Consider the following 23,947-nt stretch of genomic DNA (forward strand, 5'->3'; position numbering starts at 1 on the left):
ACTAAACACTATGATGAAAAATCATTATTTATTAAAGGAATTACTGGAATAAAGAGTCAATAACAGTATTATATTATTACTTGCAACTGTGATTTCAAACTACTGCAATTCACAGAGTGTTATACAAAATATAAGACCATTTATTGTATACTATGCTGTAAATGACTAAAGGGCTCTCAATAACAACACTGTAAGACCTATATAAACCACAGATTGGTGGTGATTCCTAGATTACAGACACAGATTTACAACTGTTTTCAGTAAGAACTACCTGTCACAGTGATTCCATCACTGAAACGAGATGAAACAATAAAAATGGTACAGGAACTTGGACTTCTGAATAAACAAATCCCTATTTCCAAAGTATTAAATGGTGAAACTGAAGATTTTACTGCTAAAAGAAATTTCCATAGCTATACCAACACAACTATCATATTTCTTCTGTACTACACTTTGTGGTGTAGTTAATAGGAGTGTTTGCACCAGCTATCAAGACCACAAAGATGATCCTCGCTATTGGAACATCGCTGGCCACACCAATGAGAATGAAGTAGCAAGAAACATCTACGTAAGTTCTCTGCACCACTGAATGCAGCCTGTCTCAAAATATGCCAACACATGGACACGAGGGCAGTTCTATGCCAGGCTAAGTTCTAGTCAACACCTAGTCCACAGCAAGTAGCGAGAAGAGTACTGTGTCTGGCAACAACAGAGTTAGAGGCAATCAATTACACTCTTCAATCTGCAAGTACGTGCATATGTTTGTGGACTTTATCCTTGAACAGTGATACGACAAAGGGTTTCCATTTGTGCCAACCAGTTACTACACAGCCCACAACCAAATGTTCATTCTTGCCACTCTACCCAATATGATGTAGTCACATTTTCTTTGAATTATTTTTTATGAATTTGGGATTATTCACCAATGAAACTGCTGCCTGCTCCACAGATCATTTGATAAACATCCTCTTGAAAAGTTTTCTCCTCAAAATTATTTTCTTTCATAGTGTGTTAGTAACATTATGTTGCAGAAAGGTAAAGAATGAACAACAGTATATCCAATAATTTTCTAAATGTGTGAAAGCCATCTAGCCCATCACTGATACTAAAGACCAAACTGCTGAGGTCATCGGTCCCTAGGCTTACACACTACTTAAACTAACATATGCTAAGAACAACACACACACACACACACACACACACACACACACACACACACACACACACACACACGGGGGAGGACTCGAACCTCCAGCGGGAGCGGCCGCGTAATCCGTGACATGGCGCCTAAAACTGTGTGGCCACTCTCCGCGGCAAGACAAATTCCAACGACATTGCTAGAACAGAATGATGAAAATCTGCTGATTTAAAATGAGAAATGAATGGAGTAAACTCTGTAACTGCAATTTTACAGAAATTTTATCTAGAAAAATCAGAACAAAACATCAATTCTAAAATTACTACCACAAAGAAAGATTGTAAAGAGAATAAGTTAGATACCGAGGAAAGAATAATATAAAAAGGACAATGACGTCTGAGGTAGCTACCTTAGAAAGCGCCTGATTAGTGAGAGAATGTCAATATCTTTAAGCTAAATTTGCACAAACTGAATCTTCTTGAGAAGTATGAAGAGCTACTAAAATATCTCTTGATGTAGGTATTGTTCAACCCAAGTGTAGTGAATTGTGAAAAACTGAAATGGAAGCTCTAGTACCTACATTGTTTAATGAGTTGTCAAATGATTTGCATGCAGAAGTAAATAAATTGATCAGAAAGAAGACGTCCTACTGCAAGCTATGACAGTGAATAAAGAGCAGCAAGGAATTTGGTTTCAAAAGCTGAAATCCAAAGTGATTTACAAATCTTGCAAGTGTCTCCCACTGAGAATGGCTGTAAGTTTTGTCAGCAAAAATATTAGAACAAGAATTGATAATATCCCTGATGCGTGCACAAAAGATGATGGAATATTCAATCCACTGGGAAAACTTCAAGAAACAAAAATATGGAAATTATTTGTCATTGGGACTACATCTGAAAACGGAGCTTACAGGACATGGAAAAAGTTCTCCTCCAACCAACTTGGCACAAAGAAGGATAGCAGGTAGCTACTACCTGGTGCAAGTCTTTCGGTTTGACGCCACTTTGGCGACTTGCGCGTCAATGGGGATGAAATGACGATGATTAGGACAGCACAACACCCAGTCCGTGAATGGAGAAAATCTCCGACCCAGCCGTGAATCGAACCCAGGCCCTTAGGATTGACATTTTGTCACACTGACCACTCAGCTACTGGAATGACGAAACCAGGCATCATGTACTCTAACAATTGGTCCCCACTCTGGTTGAGTTAGCAAATGTGGTACATGAAATTATACTAGTCAATAACATTGAGTAAATAAGTAACAACATAAAAAATAAGGACTATAGAGGGCAAAATGCCAACACTGTTTAAGAAGGAATGAATGAATGTGGACATTTTTGGCATATTTGGGGATCTTATTAAGCAGGTCAAATTTAGAGTCTCTTGCTACCCAAGAAGTGAAGGTAGAGTTTGATGAAGATTACAAGTAGGAAAGTGGGAGTATTGAGCAGGCTTTCATCACAGAAATATGTTTAAATAATAAATCTTTATTATGCAGGTCCAAATCTGACATTAATTCTAAGTTCAAATTTGTCCAAAAGCAGTGATCACTGACATGACTCAAATAGTGTAATCAATTATTACAAGAAAGATAAAAGCAGTCCTGAAAGGGCATCACATTATTACTGCCGTGAGGCCATATGCAAAACTGAAGTCCATTCACTCATGCATAGGAATTTTGTAATGAAGGAGTCATTTAATAAGTAAACTGAATGAATGCTTGAATTATGTACTGCAGACAAATTTGCCAGTCTGGATAAAACGCTCCAAACTGATGGCAACAAAGATGTGTGTGCTCATTGTGACTTGTGCTTCACTCAAAGCAGATATGTAAAACCCTACTGGCAAAACAAACCCCTGAAGAATTCATGAATAATGTTGTGTATCTGACTATTATGTTAGAATCCTTTGAAATGAAAGTACAATCTTTGGTAGATGGCAGTACTGGGGTATATGTAGGTTTAATTACAATTATGGAGAGTGTTCTACTTAAGAAGGCACAAGTCATTATGCCTGGTATAAACATCCTCATGATTGGCACTGTTGACACAAGGAGCACTGCAATTAAGCATGAACTGCAGACCCTGATACACTTAAGTGCTGTAAGAAATGAACAAGATATCATGATCACACCGGGTCCAAGTACAGTAGCCTTAACTGGTACAACTTTTCCAAAAACCATCGAGGAATAGCCAAGTTCAGACATGTACCGTCTCTCATATCTAACAAAGCAAGATCTTTTATTAGCAACTAGGTATTTCAACTACCACGATTAAGGACAAAAATGTCAAGTTTAGCTGATCCATTAAAGGAGAGGACAGGGTTATCAGTGCCGCCCCAGTACTTGCTCCGTCCTTTTAAACTTGAGGACAGAATCACTGTGTATACGCAAGGACGGAGCAAGTGTTGGAGCGTTAGTCACCTCGGCTCACTCTGAAGATGGCTGGATGGTATTCAGCCAAAATATTAGAAGAAGAATCTGAATTTATGTGGCTGGGCACCCGAAAATTTATGGAACAGTCTTTATGCCATGAAAACACGAATATGCATATTTGCCTATGTCTATTTTTCACAAGTTATTCTTCATAAGTCAACATCAGATGTCAATGAGTATATAATGAAAGTTCTCAATCAAGCGACATTTGACATAGTTGAATTTCAACTTGTGTGAAGCCTCATTCATAGGCCTGAAAATACTGACTAAATGGCTAATGATGAAGAAGACAGAAGAACAAAAAACGAGTCAAAATAAAGGACAAACCCATCAACCTTAGTTTTAATGGAAATTTTAAATCTACACTGCAAATACACAGTGTGTCCCAGGTCCATTACGACTGTGGCTATGAAAAATAAAACTCATGGATTATGTGTACAAAATCACTGTTTTTATTTAAAATACTTTCCCCCTGAATCAAGACACAGCTGAAATTTTTTTACAAGTGTTCTGAAACAGTCACTGTAGTCCTTCCTTGGAACTGCATTTAGTAGTACAGCTTTCTTGGATGTCCTTAATTGCACTGCAACAGTGTTCTTACTTGCAAACTTCAATTTTGGGAACAACCAAAAGTAGGCTGTGGTCTAATCTGGTGAATACAGTGGCCGATCCAGGACTGTAATTCATTTGCTGGCCAAAAAATCACATAAAATCATCATTTTGTGGACTGCGGGGTTGTGGAACACAGAGCACAAACCTGCCTCTCGGTATGTGGGTCAGATTCAACGTATTCTCACCCTCAAACACAAAACTTAAAGTAAAGTTTGATGTTGCCTTGCTGCTCCACTGCCACTGTCCTACAAGTGTCAGACATGAGCTGTTACATTCAAGGCCGTGATGCCTCCTGCAGCATTTTACCTTCTACATGACTGTTGTTGAAACTTCAAGGATCACAGTGCCACAACTTAGGACAAAATAGCATTGCAGTTTGGAATTTCACTGAAGCTGTCCTTATGGAACTGGGACACACTTTGCATCTATGTACATACAGCAAAGTGCTTTGGTACCTATGCTTCTAAAAGTAGAAGCTGCCTGAAAGCCTATCACTCGTAATTTTACAAAAAAGCTTTCATGATATTCCCCCATGTTCCTGTATGTGTTCTTTCAGTTCCCTCTACACTGAACTTCTCAGTAGGTATCAGATTTCTAACATTGGGCACTATGCGGTGCAGGCATGCTGAAGAAGAATGTATGGTATATTTCTTTTGTTGTGGAGATTTTTGGTGCAACATGTTTTTGGCATACAGGTTCAGTTTCATCAACTTAGCTACGTGTTGCTTGCACAACGACAAAACTGTTTGTGAGTTACTTCATGTGTCTGATGATTGTGAAACTGATTTTTCGGAATATGATCTTGCAGATGACTCAAAGAATGATGTGGATTCAGTTCAAAAAGAAATTTCGGAGAGTTTATGTAAGAAATGTATGAAAATAAATACTAAGTATTTTCATTTGCATTTAAATTTGAAGAACTTTCACTGCATAACTCTGAAGTGATTTTATATTTAGATACAATTTTTTGATGGAGAATCAGAAGAGGAGGACAGATATCTAAACACCTGAGAGGCAAGTGGTAGTGTTATTTCTCAAGAAATTACAAGGGAAGAGCACAGAGGACGAAGGACAAATGTCTGGTCTCTGAGGATGGTTGGATGGTGATTGATTGTGTGCCAGAAATTGCTGTATGCTGACAACTCTATGAGAACCTTATGTCACTATCTGCAGTATATAGTTTTAGAGAGTCTGAGGCAGGCACAGCTTGTAATTAAAGGCTTTGAGGTGGAGCCACCCAAAAATATACATTAAAATAAATTTCTAAACAGTGTATTACAGAATTTCCATTATCACAATGTATTTCACATATTTCCTACATCGATTTAAATAATACCAGCCAACGTTTTTGGAACTGTTTGTATGTAATATCACACAACGTTTTTCAAACAGGTAGTAGCTAGTCTTAAGGCGTGCCTTGAAATCCTGCTTAGCTCAATGTAGCAGAGGTTTGCGGGCATGGCTTCCTCAGAGTACAACTCTTATCAGCAACCTGAAGGCTCTTGTGTTTCAGCCTAAGGGTCACCTACCAACCTGCTTACATCAAAAGGGAGTGAACACCACTATTCGAATAAGTTTGCAAATGTCTCGCCAGAGTGCAATGGAGTACGGTAACAAAGTATCACCATATAGTGAGAGTTTCACATATGATTAGAGGAGAAAGCACATGAAACATACCCCTTGACGAAATATGTCCCGTCACTTTAGTTTCCTTGTTGGCTGACTGTGGGTAATGTGTTATTGGCAAGTTTATTTTTGTGAGTGTCCTATGTATGAATTTAGTGAGTTTTACTTTCTTGTGAATAACAGCAGCATACCTAAGTTCGAAAACAACACAACATAATTCAGTGTGCAGTGTATTAGGTAAAATTGTAAAATGTGGAGTTAGGATGAAACTGAAGGAACTTGGTACATCCAGACCCGATGTAAACATGCATCAAGAATAAAAACTGTGTAAATCCAAGAAAGGATTTGTTTGTTTTGTTTTAGGGCATAAAAACAACTAGGGTCATAAGCACCCATGTCAGAACTGTAGAACACAAAGACAAGGAGAGGAGTTAAAAACGACTACATTTTAATCCAAACTGGCGGAAGAGAAGACAGATAAAAACATGGATGTGGAAAAAGGTCTATAAAATATGCTACAGAGAAACGGAGGCCATGAACTAAAAATTAAATGGCCTTTGCCGTATTGCTATGATGGATAAAAAGTAAAATGTGGTCAATGGCCCATGCAGTGTTCGCTCAAATGGCCAAAAATTCAGACAGTAAACACAAACGAGAACATAAATGGTTAAAAAATGGGCATGCCCTGAGGAAATGGTGGACCGTCAAAGGTTAAGCACACTCAGTATAAAGTGGTGGGGGAGCACCACTCAATAAATGGCGATGGGTAAAAAGACAGTGTCCGATATGCAACCTAGCTAAGGAGGGCATCCAAGCTGCTGGGAGAGGCTTAATTACCCAGAGCTTGTTCCCGTGAAGGGAGGTCCAGTGGTGATGCCAAAGTGACTCCACTTACTGACAGACGGCAACATCATCAGAGTGAATGTACGAACTAATGGGCGGAGGTACGAGGACTGTAGCCTTGGCAGCAGCGTCAACGGCCTTGTTTCCTCTCAGACCAACATAACCAGGAACCCATATAAACATCACAGTGGCTCTATCAAGAGTAAGCAAGTGACAGCTTTCCTGGACCCGTTGCACTAAGGGATGAATGGTGTACAGCGCACAGAGGCTTTGAAGGGCACTGTGAGAGTTGGAGCAATGACACAATTGAATAGCCTGTGTCATTAGATGTACTGCATGGCCTGATACAATGCGCGAAGAGCTCTGATGTAAATACCGAGCAGTGATCTAGAAGCATAAGTGTCAATGACAAAGGCACACCCGACACCACGGTCAGTTCGAGAAGCATCAGTGTACACAAAGGTACTATCGCGAAATTCTGTGCAGAGGTTGTTAAACTGAAGGTGACAGAGCGAGGCTGGAGTACTTTCCTTAGGAAGCAAATGAAGGCCAAAATGAACACGGGCTGCCCCACAAAGCCAAGGTGGTGAAGGGTTTACGCACACCAGGAAAGCTGCAGGAACGTGAAGTTAAGCTGCCGGAGCAAGAGCTGAAACTGAACTCTAGGAAGTAACAAAGAAGAGGGACATGCCCCATACTGGCAATCAAAGGAGTCATCGAACAAGGAGGCATAGAATGGATGGCCACACATGGCAGACAAATGGCATGCACATCTGCTGAGGAGAAAGTAACGGTGGTAGGACAGCATTAGTTCGGCAGCTTCTGCAGACAGACTCTCAACCGGCCAGTGTAAAAGGCGTCAGTGGCCAAACGGATGCCACAATGGTGGATAGAATTGAGATGGCATAAGAGGGACGGACTTGCAGATGCATAAACAAAGCACCCATAGTCTAGTTTCGAACACACAAGGGACCGGTACAAACGGAGGAGGGTGGTTCGATCTGCTCCCCAGGAAGTAACATTGATGATATGCAGGACACTGTGGGACTGTGTACTGCCAGGTAAGACGTGGGAAGACCAAGAAAATTTCCTATCAAGCAGAAGCCCCAGGAATTTCATAGTTTCAATGAACAGAAGAGCAACAGGCCCAAGATGTAAAGATGGTGGAAGAAACCAGTTATGCACCAGAAATTCATACAAATGGTTTTGTCAGTGGAAAAACGGATGCCACTGTTGATGATCCATGAATAAAGACGATCAAGACATAGCTGGTAACACCACTCAATTAGAACAAGTCCATTGAGAAAAGCAATATGGCAAAATTGTCAAAGAAAAGGGAGCCGGAGATGCCCGGCAGGAGACAGGCCATTATAGGGTTTATGTCAATGGCAAAGAGGACGACACTCAGGAAAGAACCCTGAGGTACACCGTTTTCCTGAATAAAGATGTCTGACAAGATAGAGCCCACACGTATCTCAGTCTTTTAAAAATTTCTGAAGGAAACTAGGCATGCGCCCTTGGAAGCCCCACATGTAGAAAGTACAGCCAAGAAAGGGTATACACACAATTTTAAGAGAGCATTGTACTCTGCAGCTGAGTTGTTTGGTATATCACTTACAATGCAATTATTGTAACACACATGTATAAATATAACAAATATATGATGATGTAAGTAAAATAGAAAGAAACTTCCACATGGGAAAAATATATTAAAAACAAAGATTCCAAGACTTACCAAGCGGGAAAGCGCCGGTAGATAGGCACAATGAATAAAACACACACACAGAATTTCGAGCTTTCGCAACTGGCGGCTGCTTCGTCAGGAAAGAAGCTGTGTATGTATGGATGGATATATGTGTGTGTGTGTGTGTGTGTGTGTGTGTGTGTGTGTGTGTGTGTGCGCGTGCGCGCGCGCTTACCCTCTCCCTTAAAACCCACATCCTTTCATCTTTCCTTTTCCTTCCCTCTTTCCTGACGAACCAGCCGCCGGTTGCGAAAGCTCGAAATTCTGTGTGTGTGTTTTATTCATTGTGCCTATCTACCGGCGCTTTCCTGCTTGGTAAGTCTTGGAATCTTTGTTTTTAATATAACAAATATGTTACACAAATTACCATGGCAATTGCTTGGGTTACTCATGTTAGTTAATCACAGCATAAGATCCTTGACATCATGGAAACATCACTGTTTCATCAAGTGAACTCATAAACACCACAGTTTGAGTGCACAAAACATTAAGTGTCAGCAGTTTAGAAATGAAAATACATTATGTATGTAATGAAGCTAACATACACCACATACAGCACATTAAAAACACATCTTTTAGTACAATTTCTTGTGGTAAAATGTCACAAAATGTGATGTTGAGGGATAAATGAGCTACCTAGAGATTTTATTTGGAGGTAGATTTTGATGTTATTTAGTCATTGATTATGAAATGGAAAGAAGATACAGTATGTAAACATATGGCTAGAGTGTAATATTGTCTCCCCCCCTCCACTGAAATCTTGGTTGTGGTGACAGACTGATCTGTAGATTAGCCTGAGGTCTAGGTTGGTTCCGATCAATAAATGTTTCAGCCTTCCCCAGTATGGAAACCACGAGCTGCACTCATGATCATAACTACTAGGTGCTCAGAAATGATAACTGCAGTTCAAAATGCTTTTGTGATTGTTATTGCAGTAAGAGATGAAATTATCTGCTGCTTTAATTTCCCCTGCTATTATCTATTGCCCTCATTTCTATTTTACTTCAAAGTTTTCTTTCCCTCTCCCAGTCCAGACTAATCATAGTCTTCTACAACTGCACTACACTTCTATTTCTCTTTCTTTTTATTTTTAATTTATCCTAAACATTTGATGCATTGCTGGTGTATTTACATTGGAACAGATAAAAAATGCTAGTCCAATCTGACGAGCAAAGATGGCAACATTCAACATTTATAATCAAATAGAAATGAAAGATATGATGGCATATTTTTGCATACCATTTGTCGTTTGTTTTACAAACAGGTGGGGGATATACACTACAAAATCAGCAGTACATGACCAGTGATCGCATTTTCTCAATTTACCAGCTATCTTTACGTGCTGTCTTTGCTAAGGCCCCTTTATTATGGATGTTTATATTAATAAATGTCTTTGCTAATTACTTCATAAAAGCTTTTTAAAGATATTTTATGAAACAGATTCTCAAGTTTAGTGTCACACATATGTATTCTGCAACACACTTTCTAAAATTATACTCTTTGATGAAACAATGTCAATTATGATAATTTTCTTACCAGATTGTCTCCGTGAATTAGTTCGTAGGTTGGAACCCATAGAGTTACCTTCAGGAATGAAAACTGCTACCAGCAAAGCACAGATCACCAGAAAGGAACCAAAAACAAATGGTGGACCAGGAACCAACTGGAATGAAAAGAAAGAAAAATGTATTTAAATAGATATTTTACAAACATAACGTAATATCAGATGCATTGTAAAAAGAAAAGATTTTGAATATGTTACGACTGTCATAGTACATATTTCTGATCTGCTCAGATAGTTTTGTGCATTAGCACACTGCTCCCACGATTCAAAGAGGCATGCTGGCCATGGATCGAATCCGCCAAGCGGGTTAACGATGAGGACGAGTGTGCTGGCTAGCCTGGATGTGGTTTTTAGGCTGTTTCCCACATTTGACTATGCGAATACCAGGTTCACATTCTGCCTCACTTACATGATTAAGAAACATTTAGAAAATGTTTGTACACTTTCACATGGGATGACACTACACATAGACAGTTGGGGCACGCAAATTCTGTCCCAGAGGGACAAAGCGGAGGGGGTGGGGGGGATGGGGGTGGGGGGAAGGTGGACAGGAAGGCCATCCAGCCACCCTCTATCATTAACTCTGCCAAATAAAAAAAATTTATGTGCTAACCCTGTGAAGATATGCGATAATGGTCAAGAAAAGGAAGTCATAGTACATATTTCTACACTTTATGATGTGAAGACTTCATTTAAAACATCTGTAGCACAACACAAATGTGATTTCAGCTCTTACCATGTGGCACTATATCATGATTTCAGTCTCTGAACCACGAAAATTTTGAATTTTTTACGTTTGTATTTTTTAAGCTATCTGTTATTTTGATAACATTTTTCAGGTTGCACGTATTTCTCTCTTTCCTATAATGCAGAGAATGAAAGTATACAGTGTCAACGCTTTTGACTAGAAGTATTCATTTTGGAGACTGATATTGCTTACAAAACACTTTGATGGACAATAGAAAATGAAAAATAGTAAGTTTGAGAAAAATATATCACCAAAAGTTTTGCATCACCCCTTTATTTTGAAAGCACACGAAAGAAAAATTGTCTCTGAGGCATTCATTTGTAATGCGCCCAGATCACAAATAAAAAAAGCAAGCATTTGTTTAACATTAAAATAATCTTTTTTCATTGGAAAGGGGGGGGGGGGGGGGGGTTCACAGCATTCCTGAGCAATGTTAATATGTGGTGGAATGTCACCTTGCTCGGATGCAGCCCTGTATCTGTTGTGGCATACCATCAATGAGATCATCATGCCAGCTCTGGTCGAACTGTCCCACTCTTCAATAGGGATTCCGTGTAAGTCTCACAGAGCATGTGGTCATTGTCAATGACCAAAGTTCATTTCAATTTATCCCATACATGTTCAAATGGGTTAATTTCAGGGGAACAGGCAGGCTACTCCATTCTAGTGATCATAGCATGCTCAAGGAACATGTACATGAAAACAGCATAGCAAGCACACAAGTTAGCATCCATCAAGATGAAATTGTCACCCAAATGTTGGCTATACAGTCCCACTATTGGTTGCTGAATCTTGTTCCTGTACAGCAGAGCTGTGAGACTGCCCTCTACAATCACGAGACATGTACGATGGCCCCATGTAATGCCACCCCACACCATCACTCCACAACACCTTGTTCCACATGTGGGACACGCTGTTGGAGGCATTTGATATGACTGGGTTGTCTCCAAACACATTGTCTACGATTATCAGTGTACAAACTGATTTGATTTTCGTTTGTAAAAAACATATAAGGCCAACCCTGGGGCATCCATTCTGCACGATTTTGTACCCATCTGCAACTGTTTCATAACAGTTTGATACAATACGTGGCATCTTGTAGCCTCTTCAAATGCCAAATTCAGTTCTGGAGCATTCAGCTCAAAGTTAGCTTGACTCGAAGATTGTAGATATCGATCATCCCATGCATCTGTCCAATGTGGATGGCTTGTGTGGCGTAAGTCCTCATCACTTCCTGCCAACTGGAACTCACTGCACGTTCGCACCACATCACTTTGACTCTGGTGTGCATGTTCAGCAACTTCCATGGCTGACAAGCCTTCTCTACATACATGATGATGTGGGCCCAGGGTGTAGACCATTGTGATAGTGTGGTGGCAGGAATTGATAAGGTACATCTTTGCTGAAAATGTAATTGTTCTACATTAAAAAGTATACGAACAAGTGAAAAAAATGAAATTCCATTGCAATGTCTATTAACCGGTGACTGTGATAATGGTGTTTGCGTAACAGTTTCACACAAACACCACGCCTGATCACATGAGTGCAGGAAGACAATAGATGGGTGTCTGGAAGGGAGAACAATGGATGGGTGTCTGGAATGAAGCAAACTTTCCTCACGATCGCAGGACACCGTGTATTTCATGGATGCAATGAACTGAAAGTGGAAACGAATGGAGATTTAATGCACTTCAAAGTACATTTCTCTCTGCCTTTAAAAGCTGATTCCCAATGAGAACTGTGAAATATGGTACCAGTGATATCTGGGATAACAAAAGACATTACAGTATCATGCAACAGGAAGAGAGATCTATAGAAAATGGCTGGGATAATCACAGATGTTCATCTGCTTTCATATTACAGAAGGTATTGTTCTTTATCAAGAAGCATAATTTATAAACCTTGCTTGTTATGTCAGAAATAAATAATTCTGAAAATAAAATCAAGATAATATCGTATACAGGTGGAAGGGAAACTTGGAAAGGAAGAGGTGACCTAGTAATTAAAAATAATGATCAAATGGTAAATGAAAACAAACCACTAGCAATCTACTGTAACAGCCACTGTCAAAACATAAAAAAGAAACTTGATACAGTGAGCTCAAAAGGTTCAAATGGCTCTGGGCACTATGGGACTTAACTTCTAAGGTAATCAGTTCCCTAGAACTTAGAACTACGTAAACCTAACTAACCTAAGGACATCACACACATCCATGCCCGAGGCAGGATTCGAACCTGCGACCGTAGTGGTCTCGCGGTTCCAGACTGTAGCGCCCAGAACCGCACGGCCACCCCGGCCGGCAAAGCTCAAAAGGGAAAAAAATATTATAGTGGGTGATGATGAGAACCAAAAACTTTCAGTCAATTTGACACCAATTATTCCAAGGAAGTAAGAAAAATAATTATTTTTTTTAAAATTATCATGAGGTTGACAGAATTTTCCGTAAAATATGGGATGTTCAAAAAGTCTCTCCACAGTGTCATATGATTGATAGCTACTCGTGCCATACGATTGATCCCCTGCCTGGGTTACTTCCCTTCAAGTAGACTCTCCCAACATTCCACTGTTTTGTTTATCTCAGCCAGCATCAGTAGTATCGTTGGTGCGTGTCGTTACGTGTTGATGTGAACATTTAAGTTCAGTTCCTTTGTTTCGTTTTTGTCATTGTTAAAATGCTAACCAATGAAGAACATTTGGTTTGAACAAGTGGCGGTACATACACAGTTTCAGTTCGTCAAACATTTAATTCAGTTTTCCCAGAGACAACACTCCCACATCGCAATACTGTGAGAGATTTGATTAGCAAATTTTGAAGTATGGGTTCAGTGACAGATGCACCAGGAAGTGGTCGTCCTAGCATTTTGTCTGAGGATAAACTACTCAATATTTCCGATAAAATGTCCATGACTCCGAACAAGTCAGTAAGAAAACTCGTTCAGGAAATCGATGTTAGTGTTGGAACGGCCCACACAGCTGTAAGGAAAAAATTAGAACTTTTCCCATACAAAGTGACAGTTGTGCAAGAACTGAAAAATACTGATCATGGCAAGAGACTACATTATTGTCAATGGTTCAAAAATTTCGTTCAACTGTCCTAACACCACCTCCTACCCCCATGAACCATGAACCTTGCCGTTAGTGGGGAGGCTTGCGTGCCTCAGCGATACAGATGGCCGTACCGTAGGTGCAACCACAACGAAGGGCTATCTGTTGAGAGGCCAGACAAACGTGTGGTTCCTGAAGAGGGGCAGCAGCCTTTTCAGTAGGTGCAGGGGCAACAGTCTGGATGATTGACTGATCTGGCCTTGTAACATTAACCAAAATGGCCTTGCTGTGCTGGTACTGCGAACGGCCGAAAGCAAGGGGAAACTACAGCCGGAATTTTTCCCGAGGGCGTGCAGCTTTACTGTATGGTTAAATGATGATGGCGTCCTCTTGAGTAAAATATTCCGGAGGTAAAATAGTCCCCCATTCGGATCTCCGTGCAGGGACTACTCAAGAGGACGTCATTATCAGGAGAAAGAAAACTGGAGTTCTACGGATCAGAGCGTGGAATGTCAGATCCCTTAATCGGGCAGGTAGGTTAGAAAATTTAAAAATGGAAATGGATAGATTGCAGTTAAATATAGTGGGAATTAGTGAAGTTCGGTGGCAGGAGGAACAAGACTTTTGGTCAGGTGAATACAGGATTATAAATACAAAATCAAAAAGGGGTAATGCAGGAGTAGGTTTAATAATGAATAAAAAAAAATAGGGGTGCGAGTAAGCTACTATAGACAGCATAGTCAACGCATTATTGTGGCCAAGAAACACACGAAGCCCATAACTACTACAGTAGTACAAGTTTATATGCCAACTAGCTCTGCAGATGATGAAGAAATTGATGAAATGTATGATGAGATAAAAGAAATTATTCAGGTAGTGGAAGGAGACAAAAATTTAATAGTCATGGGTGACTGGAATTCGAGAGTAGGAAAATGGAGAGAAGGAAACATAGTGGGTGAATATGGACTGGGGGAGAGAAATGAAAGAGTAAGCCGCCTGGTAGAATTTTGCACAGAGCATAACTTAATCATAGCTAACACATGGTTCAAGAATCATAAAAGAAGGTTGTATACATGGAAGAATCCGGGAGATACTAGAAGGTTTAATATAGATTATATAATGGTAAGACAGAGATTTAGGAACCAGGTTTTAAATTGTAAGACTTTTCCAGGGGCAGATGTGGACTCTGATCACAATCTATTGGTTATGAGCTGTAGATTAAAACTTAAGAAACTGCAAAAAGGTGGGAATTTAAGGAGATGGGACCTGGATAAACTGAAAGAACCAGAGGTTGTACAGAGCTTTAAGGAGAGTATAAGGGAACAATTGACAGGAATGGGGGAAAGAAATACAGTAGAAGAAGAATGGGTAGCTTTAAGGGATGAAGTAGTGAAGGCAGCAGAGGATAAAGTAGGTAAAAAGACGAGGGCTGCTAGAAATCCTTGGGTAACAGAAGAAGTATTGAATTTAATTGATGCAAGGAGAAAATATAAAAACGCAGTAAATGAAGCAGGCAAAAAGGAATACAAACGTCTCAAAAATGAGATCGACAGGAAGTGCAAAATGGCTAAGAAGGGATGGCTAGAGGACAAATTTAAGGATGTAGAGGCTTATCTCACTAGGGGTAAGATAGATACTGCCTACAGGAAAATTAAAGAGACCTAAAGAGAACCACTTGTATGAATATCAAGAGCTCAGATGGAAACCCAGTTCTAAGCAAAGAAGGGAAAGGTGGAAGGAGTATATAGAGGGTCTATAAAAGGGCGATGTACTTGAAGACAATATTATGGAAATGGAAGAGGATGTAGATGAAGATGAAATGGGAGATACGATACTGGGTGAAGAGTTTGACAGAGCACTGAAAGACCTGAGTCGAAACAAGGCCCCGGGAGTAGACAACATTCCATTGGATCTATTGACGGCCTTGGAAGAGCCAGTCCTGACAAAACTCTACCATCTGGTGAGCAAGATGTATGAGACAGGCGAAATACTCTCAGACTTCAAGAAGAATATAATAATTCCAATCCCAAGGAAAGCAGGTGTTGAAAGATGTGAAAATTACCGAACAATCAGTTTAATAAGTCACAGCTGCAAAATACTAACACGAATTCTTTACAGACGAATGGAAAAACTGGTAGAAGTCGACCTCAGCGAAGATCAATTTGGATTCCGCAGAAATGTTGTAACACATGAGGCAATACTGACCCTTCGACTTATCTTAGAAAATAGATTAAGGAAAGGCAAACCTACATTTCTAGTATTTGTAGACTTAGAGAAAGCTTTTGACAATGTTGACTGGAATACTCTATTTCAAATTCTAAAGGTGGCAGGGGTAAAATACAGGGAGCGAAAGGCTATTTACAATTTGTACAGAAACCAGATGGAAGTTATAAGAGTCGAGGGACATGAAAGGGAAGCAGCAGTTGGGAAGGGAGTGAGACAGGGTTGTAGCCTGTCCTCAATGTTATTCAATCTGTATATTGAGCAAGCAGTAAAGAAAGAAACGAAAGAAAAAATCGGAGTAGGTATTACAATCCATGGAGAAGAAATAAAAACGTTGAGGTTCACCGATGACATTGTAATTCTGTCAGAGTCAGCAAAGGACTTGGAAGAGCAGTTGAACGGAATGGACAGTGTCTTGAAAAAAGGCTATAACATGAACATCAACAAAAGCAAAACGAGGATAATGGAATGTAGTCGAATTAAGTCGGGTGATGCTGAGGGAATCAGATTAGGAAATGAGTCACTTAAAGTTGTAAAGGAGTTTTGCTATTTGGGGAGCAAAATAACTGATGATGGTCGAAGTAGAGAGGATACAAAATGTATTCTGGAAATGGCAAGGAAAGCGTTTCTGAAGAAGAGAAATTTGTTAACATCGAGTATAGATTTAAGTGTCAGGAAGTTGTTTATGAAAGTATTTGTATGGAGTGTAGCCACACATGTAAGTGAAACATGGACGATAAATAGTTTGGACAAGAAGAGAATAGAAGCTTTTGAAATGTGGTGCTATGGAAGAATGCTGAAGACTAGATGGGTAGGTCACATAACTAATGAGGAGGTATTGAATAGAATTGGGGAGAAGAGGAGTTTGTGGCTCAACTTGACAAGAAGAAGGGACCGGATGGTAGGACATGTTCTGAGGCATAAAGGGATCACAAATTTAGCATTGGAGGGCAGTGTGGAGGGTAAAAATCGTACAGGGAGACTAAGAGATGAATACACTAAGCAGATTCAGAAGGATGTAGGTTGCAGTAAGTACTGGAAGATGAAGAAGCTTGCACAGGATAGAGTAGCATGGAGAGCTGCATCAAACCAGTCTCAGGACTGAAAATGACGACGACAACAACAACAACAACAACAACAACAACAACAACACCTGACTTTCTTCTGTCGTGCAGCGAAAGCAACTGTCTATAAAAACCATCCAAAATCCATCATTGAATTGAAAACCATAATATCCTCTTTCACTGCTTCTGTTACAGAAGAAATGTTACAGCTTGTGTTTGGAATCATGATTAGATGAATTGAATTGTGTATTCAACAACATGGGGGACACTTTCAACATTTAATGTGAAAATCTGTAGGTAAAAATGAATATTAAATAAATTAATAACTTATATTTCACTGAGTTTCATTTCAGTATATTCACTGCGGCATACGGCACTGTGGAGAGACTTTCTGAACACCCCATATTACCACCATGTTCTTCCCTACTACAGCTACTGTTCTTGGGTATTAGTGTAATTTATCACTTTCACAATGTATCTTTCCAGATTGACTAAAATATGCCAACAATATACAAGTAAAGGAGACCACTCATCGAATAGCGGAAGCGTTGTCTCGTTGACAGGCACAAACAAGAGAGAATGAAAACTGTGTGTGTGTGTGTGTGTGTGTGTGTGTGTGTGTGTGTGTGTGTGTGTGTGTGTGTGTGTGTGTGTGTGTGGAGGGGGGGGGGGGGGAGGAGGGGGGGTGTTGTCATACACGTTGTCTAGCTAGCCAAAAGATTTCTTCTGGAAGACAGAAAGTTTTCATTTTCTTTTGCATGTGCCTGTCGACAATTCAACACTTCTGCTCTTCACTATTCCAGGAGTGGTCTCCTTTACTCCTAAATTATTTACATTATATCTCAACTTTCCTTACTACTCTATATTCAATGTATGCCACCGTTAGACCTCTCTTTAAGATACGAACTTCGACTGATATTAAACTATCGATCTGTCTCACAGTTAACTTTCTTCTCAAATGTTTTAGTAAAGGTAGTGTACTTACGAATAGTTGGGCACATCTGCAAATACGAAATTCTGAGTTGGCCATAATTTAGATTCCAGGAATGTCCTCTCCACTGAACACACATTGGGGTGACAATAGTCATGGGATAGCAATATGCACAATACAGAGGGCAGTAGTATCGCGTATGCAAGGTATAAAGGGCAGTGCATTGGCAGAGCTGTCATCTGTACTCAAGTGATTCAGGTGAAAAGGTTTATGATGTGATTATGGCTGCATCACAGGAATTAACAGACTTTGAATGTGGAATGGTAGTTGGAGCTGGATGCGTGGGACATTCCATCTCAGAAATTGTTAGGGAATGCACTATTCTGATACCCACAGTGTCCAGAGTGTGCCAAGAATACCAAATTTCAGACATTACCTCTCACCACAGACAAGGTAGTGGCAAACGGCCTTCATTTAATGATAGAGAGCAGCAGCATTTGCATAGAGTTGTCTGTGCTAACAGACAAGCAACACAGTGTGAAATAACCACAGAAATCAATGTGGGACATACAACAAACATATCCATTAGGACAGTGCAGCAAAACTGGCATTAATGGGCTGTGGTAGCAGACGACTGACATGAATGCCTCTGCTAATATCCTGACATCGCCTGCAGCGCCTCTCCTGGGCTCGTGATCATATCAGTTGGACCCTTCACAACTGGAAAACCATAACCTGGTCAGATGACTCACAACTTCAGTTGGTAAGAGCTGATCATTGACTTTTATTCACATACTGGAGAGACCATTTGCAGCCATTTATGTACTTCATGTTCCCAAACAGCAATGGAATTTTTATGGATTACAATCCACCATGCTAACGGGACACAATTGCTCAGTGAATGATTTGGCTACCCAGATCACCCAACATGAATCCCATCAAACATTTATGGCACATAATCGAGAGGTCAGTTCATGCACAACATCCTGTACCAGCAACACTTTTGCAATTATGGATTGTTACAGAGGCAGAATGACTCAATATTTCTGCAGGGGACTTCTGATGACTTGTCAAGCCCATGCCACCTCAAGTTCCTGCACTATGCTGGGCAAAAGGAGGTCTGACACAATATCAGGAGGCATCCCATAACTTTTGTCACCACTGTGTATTTAAAAATAGGTTAATAACACTATCCCACCTACTTAGATATTATGTGATCTCTCCAAGTTATTCCACTGTGCTAATCACAATCTTCTTTTGGAGGTACAATGAGTAAGTAATTTACTTCATATTTAACCAATAGGAAACAAAAAGTCACATCAGAATGTTTACACAGTTTTCGCGGTGAATTTTCTTATAAGGAGAGCCAAATTAGTACTGGTGTTTCCAGGGTTCAATACTGGGAGTGCTCTTTTTCTTGCAGTTAATAACTTTTCACCTTAAAATTATAAAGGAGGAATAGTATTCTTTGTTGATGATGATTGCACCATCATAAAGCCCAACAGAAGTGTAACAGCAAAATGAACAAAAAATGAGATTTTCAGCAAAGTTCTCAGTAAACAGCCTATCATTTAAGTTAGAAAAATACAGTTTGTTTAATTCTGTACAAGACACAATGTAACAACAAAGTATGGAGACAGGAAATTCGTAAAACTGAATATTCAAAATTTGTGGGTGTGCGTATACTATAATAATTTGAAATGAAAATCATATATTATATAGCTTCTCAAATTCTTGAATTAAGCAATATTTGCTCAGTGTGTAATAGGGTGATGAAAGCAACAGAAAGTTGGCTGACTTTGCATACTTCCATTCCCACTCACAACATATTTACTGTTTTATGAAGCTTGTTGTGAAACACCAGTCACAATTTGAAAATACTAGCAGCATTCAAAAACATTATACTAGGAACAAAAATAGTCTCCAGCATTCACAACTTAATTTTACTCTAGCGTAGAAAGAAAGAAAATATGAAGCCATAAAAATAACCGACCTCCTACCATGTAAATGAAATATGTAGGCAGAGAATTGAAATAGTTTTAAAAACAAGGAGGGAGATAATGCATGATGTTCATCATCAGAGTTACACTGCACTTCAATTTCAAAAGGAGTTTCCACAGAGTGAGTTAAACCTTGATAGTCCTGGGCAGCAGCAAGTCTCACCTCACCATCTTCAGTGTACTCTTGAGACCACATAGTCCTCAGTCTTTTAGCCTTTCTGGTATATTCAGAAATACTTGACCATTTTCTACACATTTTTAGTTGTGAACAAAATTAAATCAAATTGTAGTGAATAGGTACCACAAATTACAAAGCAAACTTAATAAGTTCGTTGTTCCTAGCAAAGAATATAAATAAAATCTATTGATAGCAGCAGCACAATTTCAAGTTTTTAATACACCAAGCAAACTCAGTAAATCCATATATCCTAGACAAGACAATTCAATGTTCATGTGGTATCGAAGTTGAGCGATTGCAGGAGGATACAAGATGACTTAGATACAATTTCTAGTTGGTGTGATGAATGGCAACTAGCTCTCAATGCAGAAAATGTAAGTTACTGTGGATGAGCAGGAAAAGCAAACCTGTAACATTTGGATACAGCATTAGAAGTGCCCTGCTTCACACAGCCACATTGTTTAAACATCTGGGCATAGTATTGCTGAGAAATATGAAATGGAACGAGCATGCAAGGATTATGGTAGAGAAGGCAAATGGTCGACATCGGTGTATTGAGAAAGTGTGGTTCATCTGTAAAGGAGACCAAATAGGACACTATTGTGACTTAATTTTGAGTACTGCTCGAGTGTTTGGGACCGTAACAGGTCAGATTAAAGGAAGACATTGAAGCAAGGTGGCTAGATTTGTAACTGAAAGTTTCAAACAAAATGCAAGTGTTGCAGAGATGCTTGGGAAACTCAAATGAGAGTCCCTGGAGGGAAGGCGAAGTTCTTTTCAAGTAACAGCATTGAGAAAATTACGAGAACCGGCATTTGAAGCTGACTGCAGAACGATTCTACTGCCACCAACAAGCATTTCGCATAAGGACCACAAAGGTAAGCCCCATATGGTGGCATATAGACAGTCATTTCTCCCTCGCTCTATATGTGAATGGCACAGGAAAGGAAATGACTAGTAGTTGTACCGGATACCCTCTGCCATGCACGGTAGAGTGGCTTGTAAAGTATGTATGTAGCTGTAGCTGTATCCATAAAGGTAAGATAGTGATGCTTAATTCTGTCAGTGATATAGACTTCTGAATATCGATCTGTTACTGAGTTAAAGGAAAAACTAATAGCACCATCTATTGGATCTTTGGTGTACTACAAAACTAACAGCACCATCTGTTGGTTCTTTGGTGTTTTACACCATGATGATTAAACATTCCAACTACTAGGCTGAGCTGACAATTTTAGATAAAACTTAAAATTACAAATCTTTTCTTATTTTGTGTTACAGTTTTGATGAAATTAAGCTTATATGTTTTCCCACGCTATGATTAAGTTACCTATGAAAACACTACAAAAATTCACTTAGTAGCTTTGGAGATTAACACACTGAAACAGACAGACACAACAGGCTTACAGTTTTATTATTAGTAAAGATTTTTGCATGATAGTAAAAAAAACCTTACATGCATGTTTAATCATTTGAAACACAGCTATGGTAGTCCACTTGCTGCAGCAGAAATACTCTTTATACCTATATGCTACACAAACTGTCAGTTTCACTCCACAAGACCATTTTCAGTTTCTTAATTAGAATCAGCCAGTAAAGCATGAGTCATATTTAGTAGTGCCAAAGTCATTCATATGTGATGGCATTACAGTACAAAAGTGTAATAAGCCCCTGCACTGGTCCCAATGAGTTTGCATAGTGTGCCATGAGAAAACACGTATATAATAGTTAACTTGTGTGACAGAAATACTTCAGCTTCAAAATGTAACTGCAAACCTGTACCTGGATACTGGTATACCCTATAATATTATATTTCAACACTGTGAAACAGAAATAAGCTAAAACAGTGAAACAATAAACCTGAAGTACAATGTGGATACAGTCTTGGGTGCATAAAAGTGCATATATACATAATGTTCAAAGTAGCTATTGGTCTTTGGGCAAGTTACAAGCTACCGTATGTCATTTTTCTGATTACACACACACTCTCACTCTCTCTCTCTCTCTCTCTCCCTCTCCTCTTTCCCTCCCTCAAATTAGTAGAGTTTTTTCACTATAACTTTTGATATGTTATATTCTTGTCTCCTCTTCCCTCCCTTGAGATGGAAGAAGTACAGTAGGGGGGAGACTTTATTCTTACTAATGCAAAGGTCTGTCTTATTACATTCTGGACCTCTTAGCAACTATTGTATTCAATGCTGTAAACATTATGTTAAAGAAAAGAAAGCTTGATAATCAAAGAAAAGACAAGGACACCCGAGAAAATGCGCTTGTGTCAAATGTATCCATTAAGCATAACAACATAACTCACAGGTTGTAAAGAATCGTGCATCTGTCCTGTGGTACCATTATCTCCCAAATTAATAGGACGTTCAGATCTTATTTTTGAAGGATCTTCATTTAAGTCAACATGAAAGAGGTAGAATATTACACCAAACATTGCAGGTCCGAGGCCGTTACAGAGCCCTCTCATTCCAGTTACCATTCCTTGTACTAACCCTGAAACAAATTAAATCTGTTAGAACATGGATGCTCCAGTTAAAAAAGGAATACTGTCAGCTCACAATAATTGATTTTTAATTCTATCACAATAAATCAAAGTAAAAAATTAGGAACCTGCTATGTTGTTCAAGTGGTACTGCATTAAATACTTGAACTGGAAATTACTTTATTGTGAAGCGACTGGTAACCTAGTTACCTACTTCTTATTACACATGCCTAGTCTTATAATTTTCTTAACCCATTATATCCAACACATCTAATTTAATATTAAATCTCCTTAATACTATGTTAATATTAAACAGTGCACATGCTGATTGCAAGCTTTGCGTTTGTGACTTACAGCACAAGATGATGAATTTTAAAAGGGTTATAAGTTAACAATAAGTAAATATTGTACTGCATCATAAACATGCAAAATATTGGCTTCCATAACTAGAGATAGAAATGGAATAAAATTAAACAAATAAATAAAGAAAAATAAGAAACTGCTCTTGCAAACAGAAATGATCGCATACTCAAAATGTTCAATAAATTATCTTTCTCCCAGAGGAATTTGAAACAAGTGGCTTGGCACTCTATCAACTAATTTCTTTAAGAATGACAGATGTATCTGACTTCATGTAAACAATACACCTCTGCAGCTCCATAAACACTACTGCACAGGACTTTCCACAGCCCACATCTTTTCTCTCTCTCTCTCTCTCTCTCTCTCTCTCTCTCTCTCTCTCTCTCTCTCTCTCTCTCCCCCCCCCCCCCCCCCCCCACAGTCTCCATCTTCTTTTCTTTTGAGTTTTGGGGGAATCATCTGACCATTTCATTGTATGAACTTCCTTCTGAAGAAATCACTCAATTGTAGTCCTGGCCAGGATAACCATAAATCTACTAGCAACAGTTAACTCTTTCGCGGGCAAGTGCTCTACCAACTGAGCTACAAGCACGACTCACGCCCCGTCCTCACAGATTTATTTCTGCCAGTACCTCGTCTCCTACCTTCCAAACTTTACAGAAGCTCTCCTGCTAAAATTGCAGAACTAGCACTCCTGAAAGAAAGGATATTGCGGAGACATGGCTTAGCCACAGCCTGGGGGATGTTTCTAGAATGAAATTTTCACTCTACAGGGGAGTGTGCGCTGTTATGAAACTTCCTGGCAGATTAAAACTGTGTGCCAGACCGAGACTCGAACTCGGGACCTTTGCCTTTTGCGGGCAAGTGCTGTATCAACTGAGCTACCCAAGCATGGCTCACGCCCCGTCCTCACAGCTTTACTTCTGCCAGTACCTCGTCTCCTACC

The 23,947-nt window shown here is 39.5% G+C and overlaps 1 protein-coding gene across 1 annotated transcript in view; it reads right to left on the minus strand.

Annotated features, from left to right (window-relative positions):
* Positions 1–23,947, minus strand: part of LOC126297812 (hippocampus abundant transcript 1 protein) — a 98,561-nt gene that overhangs the window by 9,255 nt on the left and 65,359 nt on the right. The window contains exons 10-11 of the mRNA XM_049989038.1: positions 22,465–22,652; positions 9,937–10,063 (exon numbers count right to left, since the gene is read on the minus strand). Coding sequence (XP_049844995.1) covers positions 9,937–10,063; positions 22,465–22,652 — 315 coding nt within the window. The remainder of the gene's footprint in view (positions 1–9,936; positions 10,064–22,464; positions 22,653–23,947) is intronic.

The sequence above is a fragment of the Schistocerca gregaria genome, chromosome X, assembly GCF_023897955.1.
Source record: "Schistocerca gregaria isolate iqSchGreg1 chromosome X, iqSchGreg1.2, whole genome shotgun sequence".
NCBI lineage: Eukaryota > Metazoa > Arthropoda > Insecta > Orthoptera > Acrididae > Schistocerca > Schistocerca gregaria.